This window comes from Notolepis coatsorum (genome assembly GCF_963971535.1).
Source record: "Notolepis coatsorum genome assembly, contig: SCAFFOLD_1789, whole genome shotgun sequence".
NCBI lineage: Eukaryota > Metazoa > Chordata > Actinopteri > Aulopiformes > Paralepididae > Notolepis > Notolepis coatsorum.
The window spans coordinates 22,501-33,746 of NW_028174583.1; the positions used below are offsets into that span (position 1 = coordinate 22,501).

The 11,246-nt window shown below is 43.5% G+C and overlaps 1 protein-coding gene across 1 annotated transcript in view; it reads right to left on the reverse strand.

The window, feature by feature from the left end:
- slc22a16 (solute carrier family 22 member 16) overlaps positions 1 to 9,548 on the reverse strand; it is a gene marked incomplete at its 3' end in the record, with an annotated part of 26,709 nt that extends 17,161 nt beyond the window's left edge. The window contains exons 1-2 of the mRNA XM_084338560.1: positions 9,418 to 9,548; positions 8,106 to 8,606 (exon numbers count right to left, since the gene is read on the reverse strand). Of these exons, the coding sequence (XP_084194686.1) occupies positions 8,106 to 8,606; positions 9,418 to 9,461 (545 nt within the window). The remainder of the gene's footprint in view (positions 1 to 8,105; positions 8,607 to 9,417) is intronic.
- Positions 9,549 to 11,246: the final 1,698 nt, after the last annotated feature.

Sequence of the window (11,246 nt, forward strand, 5' to 3'; positions counted from 1 at the left end):
GAGTGATGAAGAGGACGAAACGCCGGAAACGGTCAGCGTAGACCGACAAGACGACTCATGGCTAGGGATGGGTACCGAAAGAAAAAAAAGATTTAATTATTATTATTTTTTTCATGTCAACGTTCACTTACGCACAATATATGCTTACCTGGGATTTGACTTGATTCAACAACAAAGCAGTCGGAGCAATGGCAAGCCGAAAACGGTTGAAATTGTAGTTATTTGAAGTTTGGATTTTTTTTTCACGACTGAGGTAGGTAAATAAAACATTTTGAGACTAATTAGTACCGAAAAAAGGTACCGTTGGGTACCGGTATCGATTCACAGGTACCGGTACCGGTATCGATTCAAATGTGAAAGGTACCCATCCCTACTCATGGCCCTATCTCCATTTCACTTTTTAGTACTTAAGTACATTTAAAAGTAGAAACTTTTTTACTTTAACTCAAGTGTTTTTTTTAGCCAGATACTCTGATTTTTACTTTTGAGACGGTAACCCATACTTTCACTTAAGTATCATTTCTGGGTACTTTTTACACCCCTGCCACTAGCCTAGCTTAAAACTCTGGGAGAGGTTTCTGCCCAACAGCTAAGCTAGCTGGTCTGTATCCGCTTCCATTCATTCACTAGGAGCACCTATACGTGACCTGTGCATGTGTGTCCTTTAACCCTTTCACTGCCACACTACGACCGGCTGTCGTGTGGCAGTGAAAGGGTTAACCTTCTGTGTATTGTCGCAGTGAAAGGGTTAACCGTTTGGTAGTGTGGCAGTGAAAGGGTTAACATATCCCATGCAGGAGGTCCGTATCCCATATCATGCTTCCATTAATTTGCTCTAAGCTAGGCTAGCTCGCAGCCGGATAGCTTTGTACCGAAACGCACAGAGAGGAAATTGGTAGGGATGCTCGATATTGGCTTTTTTACTGATACCGATATACCGATATTGTCCAACTCTTAATTTCCGATACCGATATCAACCGATATCAACCGATACCGATATATGCAGGGTCCCCCCCCCCCCCCAAAAAATTTAATAATTTCAGGTAATTAACATTACATATCTCTTGTTGTGGAATTAACACAACATTATGCATACTTTTGACAATAAATAAAATCAGAATTTGTTCTTACTTGCTTGCCTGGTTAAATAAAGGTTATAGAAATGTAAAAAAATAAACGATACAGATATTTTCCGATATCACATTTTAATGCCGATATCGGCCGATAACATCGGTAGGCCGATAATATCGGACATCCCTAGAAATTGGTATACATTTTCTTGTCCGACTCTGGAGAAGACTGTAAGCGAATGTCCCAGAATGTTGGCACGTTCCAAATCTTTGTCAGGTTTCTCTACCTCCATTCCCCACATCAGATGTCTGCAGACTATAGCCCTGTCTGCATGAGGAGATGTGTGGTGCTTTCAAACTGAATTTGAACACCGCGGGATATTTGTAAAACATGAATGCATCTAACCTCACTGTCGAGTCTCCTTGTCTGCCTCCCCCTTACATTTACATTTACATTTAGTCATTTAGCTTGACGCTTATCCAAAGCGACTTACAAGTCAGCAGGAAAGGTACAACTCTGGCGGCTAAGGGTAAGTAACACTGTTTCGTCAAACGGTGTCGAACTTGAGTGCCACAGTCTTGAGTGCATAGTAGTAAAGACATATTAGCATAGTAGTGTGTATCTTCAGCTTTGCAGGATTTTTGGAGAAAGCATAGGGCACTTGAGACAAAACACATTATATCCTATATAATTGTATATGAATTCCTCTTGTTTCTTTGTTTACATACATTGCTTACAGCTTGTGTTATATTACGTTTTATTGTATTTTCTTTTTTTTGTGGCCATCTTGGTCTATATGTCATAATTTGTCAAGTAATTTGTCAAGTATACTATTATATACTTATTGTTTATGTGTCTTGTAAGCCCATATGGGCTGGGCATATACACCTGTATGTAAGACACAAAAAAAAAAAACATCAAATCAAATCAAATCAGTAGGTATTGGTAGGTATTATTGTCACACTGAGAGAACGCTGACGTCTGATGTCGCCGCTTCTCAGTCGCACCACTATTTCATGAACTTTCCTTGCTAAAAAAAAAATTCTTCTTGGCTGCTAACGTTAGATTGGGATTTTTACTTAAGCGACCTTGAGTTTCCTGAAAGTCGCTATAGAAATTTGATTTATTATTATTATTATTAGGTAGTAATATAGGCACGGTAGATTCCTGAGTAGCAGAGTGTATAACGGAACGTAGACCAAATGCGTCCACATTTTTATAGGATTCTATCACATTTTCATAACAATAGCGAATATTAACCTTTTTCATTGAGGTTTCTTACAAATTAACGATGCTTTATGTTGTCCTTTATAATCATCGTGTTGGCGTGACTGTATCCATCAAAGGGTTAAAATCAAGCATTTTTAAGTGCTTTAGACTAGAGGAAATGTCAAAACATTGCGATATATATCGTGTATCGTGATAGAGCCAACATGACATCCACAGGGACTGACATGCTGGTGCTGTTTGTATTGAAACTCTTTATATCGTGCTGGGATTCCCTTCCAAGGTGGGAACAGGGTGGAGAGGAATCCCATCCTGAGCATGACATGAGAGCAAAATGGCCACAATGTGAATATGGTCAATTACAGTTCCCGTGGCTCGTATTTTAAACTTGTCCATTCCCTCAAGTGGTGTCCTCAATATTTGGGATAATATGTGTATATAATGGGCTTCCTGTCCATAAAGACGTGACCCTCGTGATGTGAATAATATTATACAACGGCATGCAAATTTCTCGATTCTGATTGGCCATTCACACGTCTTTATTGGCAACAATCCACGGTCCTGGGCTCAGGACCCGCCCACAACCGAATCACATAACCCTCCCCGGCTCACTCCGGGAGAAAACAAGATCGCGGACAACAAATGGTTATGTTGAAAGCACCATAACGACTAAATATGAAGCGATTCTGTCAAGGGGAATGTGTTAGCCCTTTAAACAATGTTGGATGATGTAATTGATGGGTCTTGAGTCAATCTAGAACAAAAGAAAAATCGCGGTTTGATTGATAGATTAATTGATTGATTTACATTTCTACTTCCTTCTTTCTACTGACTGCAGCGTTCTCTCTCACACTGTCCGACGCTGGCGTACCCACAAACACACACACACACATACACACACACACACACACACACACACACACACACACACGCACGCACACACACACACACTGTGACACACACACACACACACACACACACACACACACACTCCTGTCTGCAACAGCGGGGGAGTCAGACTGAGAGAGAAGCAGCGCTGTTTTAAGTGAGCATGGTCTATTGAATTGATTGATTGGTTGATTGCTAATTTTATTACTGTACCCCTGGTTTCCAACTGGTTAAGTTTAGGCTAAAAGAAATAAATAAAAAAATAGGGCGAAGAAAAGTTTTTTTCCTATAGGGCAAAGAAAACGTTTTAATTTGTTTTACCTACTTTATATAGAAGCATCTAAGAATGAAGTTCTATGGAAAGTAGGTCTGCATTCCCTTAACAATTGTGTGTATTGAGCCGTACTGTATTGTACCCATTCTGCATCTGGTAATAAAATTTTCAATCAATCATTCCAATAATACACAGTTGGATGTGTTAGTTGGTTGGATGCACTTCAAGCTGCTTCCACATGAGGCAACTTCTCTCAATCATTCCAATAATACACAGTTGGATGTGTTAGTTTGGTTGGATGCACTTCAAGCTGCTTCCACATGGAGGCAACTTGTCTTTTTTGTAGTTGTGGGAACTACTTTTTCTGGCGGATGGTTTTTTCAATAAATCTTCGATTAATGTGTGTTTATTGTATAGAAATAAGGTTGGATGAATCTGGCAGTTGTATAAAAGCTTTACACCACGTGCAGTCGTGGTTTGTGACCAATAAACCATGCCTAGGGGGGTCTAACGACCCTCGGCTGCGCCTCGGGCCTAACGACCACCCCTAGGCATGGTTTATTGGTCACAAACCACTCCTGCGTGTGATGTAATGCTTAAATAAACCCATCTGACCTGGCTTCCCTTTCCTCACTCATCCTCATCTCACACTTCATCTTTCGAACATCAGAGCTCGCTCGTTAAGGGTGAGTGGTATTTTTTCGTTTGTTAAAATAAGTGGTCTACGTGTTAAAATAATAGCTCTACACTCCGACAGCCATCACTGATATAGAGTGTCTGGTCAGCAACATGGGTCTCCCAGTCCCTCCACTCTGCAGTAAACACAAAATACATTTCCTGGTATCCCGTTCCAACTTTATCCAATCAGGAGAGAGAACTCCACGCTGCAAAAATGGTCTGACAAAAATAAGAAATAAAAACTAGTTTTATGCAAATGTAGCCTTGAAACAAGTAAAAGAATCAGTGCAGTAAGCAAATCTGGCTTGGCAAGAGTAAAGATATCTATGGTTCTCTCTCCTGATTGGATATAATGGGAAGGGATACCAGACAATTTATTTTGTGTTTAAGTCTGGACACGCCCATCTGTTCAAGCCAGTTGGTCAACTGGTTCTAGGAGACAATGGTCACCGGGTATTTGAGTGAGTGAATTAACGTGTCTTGTTTGGGAACCCGTTCTAATCAACATCATTGAGTTTCGATATGTGTGTGCGCGTATGTGTGTGTATGTGTGTGTGTGTGTATGTAATTAAGTGTGTCTCTGAGTTGTGTGTGTGTGTGTGTGTGTGTGTGTGTGTGTGTGTGTGTGTGTGTGTGTGTGTGTGTGTGTGTGTGTGTGTGTGTGTGTGTGTGTGTGTGTGTGTGTGTGTTGTGCCTCCTGTGGGCACAACAGCAAAGACAGCGGGAACAATGGACTGAGTTGAGACTGCAGGGGAAGATTGTGTGTCTCCCTGCTGCCATTCTGTCTCTCACTCTGTGTTAAAAAATGTTGCCATAGATGAGTGCATTGTTATCTTTACTCTGAAAGCGAGATTACAGGTCTTACCATCTAAACTGAATCTCTTCATCTGGTTTCCAGGCAGTCATGCTCCTCACTGTATTCATCATGACAATAACCAAATAGCTGAAACCATGTCCCACATCTTAAATGGTTGCCATGTATACAGGGGCCTCTACATAAGTAGGCATGACAGAATAGTAGATTTGATAGCGAAAGATATCTCTCTTATTTTTAGGTCCTCCATCACGCTGTTTAAGCATTCTACTGTGAAGCCAAGCATGTTCAACCTGTGCAATGATGATTCCATGTTCTCTAGTATTACAGCTAACACCCCTGATGTATTTGTGGTAAATTAACACCTTAGGGAGGTGTCCATTCTTGAGGTTGGCTGTACTTTTGACTACAGCTTAGAAGAAGCCTTCCTAACCAAAATGCTGAAATACCAACAGCTACAGCAGACCATCTCACAGCTAGGCTACAGATGTAAACTCCTAGTTTTTATCTTTGGCAGCCTAGGGCATGTGCACAAGTTGGTTGTGAGGGGCCTACAAATAGCCGGTCTCCCCAAAAGGAAGGCCAAGCAGTTAGCCAGGTACTACTCAGTATCAGCAATTATAGGAAGCCGCTCAATTTGGAGGAGGCGCTGTTACCTTTACCCATGATTCTGCCGCCCATGCACCTTGTACCTGACTGTTCTTCATAATTTTCTGATTGCACTCGCATTGTTTATGTCCTTTGTATGAGGCTTCCTTGTACTTCTGTTTATGTGGACATAAATAAACATTTCAAATGTGTGTGTGTGTGTGTGTGTGTGTGTGTGTGTGTGTGTGTGTGTGTGTGTGTGTGTGTGTGTGTGTGTGTGTGTGTGTGTGTGTGTGTGTGTGTGTGTGTGTGTGTGTGTGTGTGTGTGTGTGTGGCAGCTTAGCCACGTGGAGAAGGAGGTGCTATGTGTACCCTTAAGTGTTCAGTGCTGCTTGGCCCTGATACATTTGATTCCCTGTTTATGTAATATAATTTGTGGAACCAAATAAAGTATTAAAATGTGTGTGCGTGTGTGTGTGTGTGTGTGTGTGTGTGTGTGTGTGTGTGTGTGTGTGTGTGTGTGTGTGTGTGTGTGTGTGTGTGTGTGTGTGTGTGTGTGTGTGTGTGGCAGCTTAGCCACGTGGAGAAGGAGGTGCTATGTGTACCCTTAAGTGTTCAGTGCTGCTTGGCCCTGATACATTTGATTCCCTGTTTATGTAATATAATTTGTGGAACCAAATAAAGTATTAAAATGTGTGTGCGTGTGTGTGTGTGTGTGTGTGTGTGTGTGTGTGTGTGTGTGTGTGTGTGTGTGTGTGTGTGTGTCAACTGTGGTTTCCTGGGGGTGGGTGTGCCCCCATGTTGTTTCAGACAGACAGCTGTCCTTGATAATCAAAGCTCAGTTATCAATTGGCCATATGAATTAAAAGGATACGTCATTATCAATCATGTTTCTATACGCTGGTGCTTCTTTATGACTAAAGGAGCTTAAAAATATACCTCACCACTCACATCACCGTTAACCCTTTCATTGCCACACTACAGAAGGTTAACCCTTTACTATCAGTAATGGTTAACCTTCTGTAGTGCGGCAGTGAAAGGGTTAACCTGCTGTCGTGCAACAGTGAAAGGGTTAACCTGCTGTCATGCGACAGTGAAAGGGTTAACCTGCTGTCATGCGGCAGTGAAAGGGTTAACCTGCTGTTGTGTGGCAGTGAAAGGGTTCAAGTAAAATCCCAAGCAAGGGTCAATAATACATGATCCATGGCTATCTGTATGATAGCCCTGTACAATAACACTGTATATACCATATCTATATCTGTATGAATATATCTGCATATATTCCTGTTTACATAACGGTATACAGTACATACCAACTCTGTGCACTGTACACGCTATATCTGTATATCCCCTACCTACTCTTATTAGTTATACCACTGGCTAGTATGGCTTACTACCATATACTTGTATCACTGTACAAAATAATACTGTACACATACATCAGATCAGCATATTACCCAGTGGCTTTGTTAGATATATTATAGATAGATATATTATATTCCACTTAATCACTTGTTAAACTGTACAGTGTTGTGCACTTTACTGTTACCTTACTCTGGTTAGATGCCAACTTCTTTTCATTGTACTCTACGTGTGCTCATACGATGACAATAAAGTTGAATCTAATCTAATCTTGAATCTAGTGCCAACCTATGAGCTTTCATGCCAACTCATCACAAGCACAGACGCGCCACAGTAACACACTACAGTGAACTGTACCTGGTGTCTTCTACTATTAACTTCAAATGAACCAATCGAGTGAATATGGTCAAATAAATGGTAAATGGTGCACAATTTACTGTATATAGCACATTTATCCAAAGCGCTTTACAATTTTGTTCCTCACATTTTACCCGTTCACTCACACATTCACACACCGATGGCGGAGGCAACCATGTGCAAGGTGCCCTCATGCTCATCAGGAGGAGTTAGGGGTTAAGTGTATTGCTCAACGACACGCTGCCCGGGAGGAGCGGGAATCTAACCGGGATTCCGGGAACCTCTGGATTACCAGGCGACAGCTCTACCTCCCGAGCCACTGTCGCCCCTCCTGTGAATATCCAGGTTTTTGCTAATACTTATTATTACACATGGCAGGCCAACGGGTAGGTCAGTGGGTCTGAGAGAGGACTGCCTATAGAAACTTGGTATCTCATGTATAAACCCAACATACCTATAAAGGCCTAGCTTAGCACAATGAATGGAAGCGGACAGTGCCGGTTAGCCTTCGGGAGAGGTGTTGGACAAAGTTGGACAATGCCTCGGCTAACCGGCACTGTCCGCTTCCATTCATTGTGCTAAGCTAAGCTAACGTGCAGCCAGATAGCTTTCTACTGAACTTACAGAGAGGAAACTGGTATCTATATCTTCTTGTTTCTCTCTGGAGAAGACGGTAAGCTAATTTCCCAAAATGTTGGCGTGTTCCTTTAACCCTATAGCCTCATTTGCCCCCCACCAACCACCCCGTTGGACTTGGTACAACAAGGTGTGGTACTGTCTGCCACCAAGAAGTCCCCTCATCTGAGCGAGGAGGAGGAGGAGAGGCTGAGAGGAGAGGAGTTTTACCTGTCAGCTATGTCCCCGAACACCAAGGCTCCGATCAGCACCCCCAGCATGAAGCTGGGCTGGCACAGTTTGGGCAGCCATTCCTTGTCGCACACCAGGTCCCAGTCCGTCACGATGCTCTGGTACACCTCGCTGTGGTCGTACACAAAGTCGCCAGCGGTGCATTCCGTGATGAGCGTCCGGTTGCCGTCAAAGTCATAGGTGAAGTCCGCGGTGCCGGGCGGCGCGTCGCGCAGAGCGCGCCCGCAGCGCGCCAGTTCCCACTGCGCGCCGTCCGCCGTGCGCACGACCAGCGGCCGCTGCTTGTCCGCCGCCCCCACGAAGAACGGCAGGACCTGCGCCAGACTGGAGCCCGTGATGTTACCGTAGAGGACGTCGGTGATGTTGCCCGGCGCGCCGCAGACAAAGTTCGGCGTCTCCACGAGGAAGACGGAGGACAGATAGTGTATCCCACAGGAGATCGTCTGGAAGACGGCCGCGAAGTAGAGACATGCTTGGTACCTGGAGGAGGGGATGGAGGGGAAGGGGGTTCAGTGCGGTCTGTCATCATCATAATAACAGGGGGAATTGGGACCCAAATAAAAGTGTCTGAAGAAATTTGATAAAGGATTAGCCCAATGTGTCAGTCAGACCAACTTTATTGTGTGGTGGTGGTATGTTGCTATATATAGCATTATATAATTTAGACTTGTTTTATTAGGACACTCGTTAAAGTGCTTGTTAATAGTGAGCATACCAATTATGTGATATAAACAGTGTGTATAGGCTATCAGGAAAAAATGCATTTGTGCACCAAAGACGAACAAGTGCGCGACTCGGTCTTGCGCGCGGGGAACCCTGATGTAAACAACGACGAAAGTCTTTCTCTGGTCTGCATTGTTGAGCCGTACTGTATTGTACCCATTCTGCAATCTGTTAATAACGTTTTCAATCAATCAATCAATCAATCAATCAAGTCTGCCCTTTTAATAAAACCCTTCTAAAACGGAAACAAATATCTAACTTTTCAAGACAGCTCCGCTGCTCACATATTTCATTTCAACCTTTATTTAAAATAATCAATAACAAAATAATAACAATGCAACTGCCAATATCAAACCGACAATTCCAACAGATTAACGTTTAATGTTGAAGTTCGATTAAAAACAACAACTATAAATAGAAAACTATTCCTGGAAAGGGAGGCAAACATATATAATGTTCGGTGCATGCATAAGAGGGGGGGGGGCATCCATGATGAAAGAAAGAAAGAAATAATGCACTTGAATGGAATGCATCTGGTCAGCAGAATTCTTTGGATATATTTAGTTACCTTTTGAAATGTCCAAGCTCGTCGAACATTCGCTCAACAGTCATGGTTGTTGTGTGACGGTGGTGGTGGTTCTTCTCGTGGATCCAGCGTGCGGTGCGCCTCTCTCTCTCTCCCTCTCTCTCTCTCTCTCTCTCTCTCTCTCCGCCAGATAACGGGTTCTGAAGCCCGACTCATGGCTCCGGGCGATTTGTTGTGGCGCTCCCGTGTAGGAGGGGCGCCCAGTTGGGAGGTGTCCTGCCCGGGCTGCCCCTGTGGTGCAAACAGGAAGAAGGGTCCAAGGCATGATGCCCTTTACACAGGAGCAAGTATAGATAATATAACATCTCTAAAGAAAAATAAAACATCTCAGACTGGGGTGCTGCTGCCCCGACACAAAACCGTATGAAATGGGGTCTGTGTGTGTATGAATTTGGGGGTCTATTTGATTGATTGATTGATTGATTGATTGATTGATTGATTGATTGATTGATTGATTGAACATTTTATTAACAGATTGCAGAATGGGTACAATACAGTACGGCTCAATACACAAAATTGTTAAGGGGATGCAGACCAGAGAAAGACTTTCGTCTTGTTTACATCAGGGTCCCCCATTTTCAATTCATCATAACATATATGACATACACGACATATACAGATAGACAGTAATACAGTCCTACTGTTACATCTAGACATTTATGACATACAGTACCAGATCTACAAATATACAGTACTGTTTGTGAGTACAAAAAGAGTCTAAAACGAGAGTATAATACATTTGAGGGGGAAGAAACGGAGTACATGACGTGGAAAAACGCGGAGAATCACATAGACATTATGAAACCAATTGTCTCTCAGTTTGTATCCTCACCTCGTTCCCTCTCCGACCCGTGTCACTTCAAAGAAGCACGTGATTAATAAATCAAAGTTTCCAACTAGGCCTAATAGGCTCGCTCACAGCTCTTGTATACCTTGATTACATCACAATGTCTTCTACAGTGAGATAGTTAAGCTTAATCTAAATATACAATTGTATTAGTTGATTTATTTGATAGCTTTCTTGGGCCTGAATGAAAAGCACAAGGCTCCTTTCTTTTGTATGGCTGATATCCTTTCATAAATGTTTTGTATACCTTGAGTGATTGTTTGTATATCTAAATGGATAGTTTAGTTTAATGAATATTAAACTCAAACACTGGTTGTAACTGAGGCAGTGGCGGACTGGCCATCGGGACGTTCGGGACGAATCCCGATGGGCCGGAACCAAAGTGGGCTGGTCCAAAAAAAAAAAAAAAAAAAAAAAAAAAAAAATTAATTTTTTATACTTTTTTTTTAACTTTTTTTTTTTTAAACTTTTTTTTTGGGCCAGTGTGTGGGCCAGTGTGTGGGCCACTAATGTGGGCCGGTGTGTGGGCCAGTGTGTGGGCCAGTGTGTGGGCCAGTGTGTGAGTCGGTGTGTGGGCCACTAATGTGGGCCAGTGTGTGGGCCGGTGTGTGGGCCAGTGTGTGAGTCGGTGTGTGGGCCACTAATGTGGGCCAGTATGTGGGCCGGTGTGTGGGCCGGTGTGTGGGCCAGTATGTGGGCCAGTCTGTGGGCCGGTGTGTGGGCCGGTGTGTGAGTCGGTGTGTGGGCCACTAATGTGGGCCAGTGTGTGTGCCGGTGTGTGGGCCAGTGTGTGGGCCAGTGTGTGGGCCGGTGTGTGCGCCGGTGTGTGGGCCAGTGTGTGGGCCAGTGTGTGGGCCAGTGTGTGGGCCAGTGTGTGGGCCGGTGTGTGCGCCGGTGTGTGGGCCAGTGTGTGGGCCGGTGTGTGGGCCAGTGTGTGGGCCGGTGTAGTGTGTGGGCCGGTGTA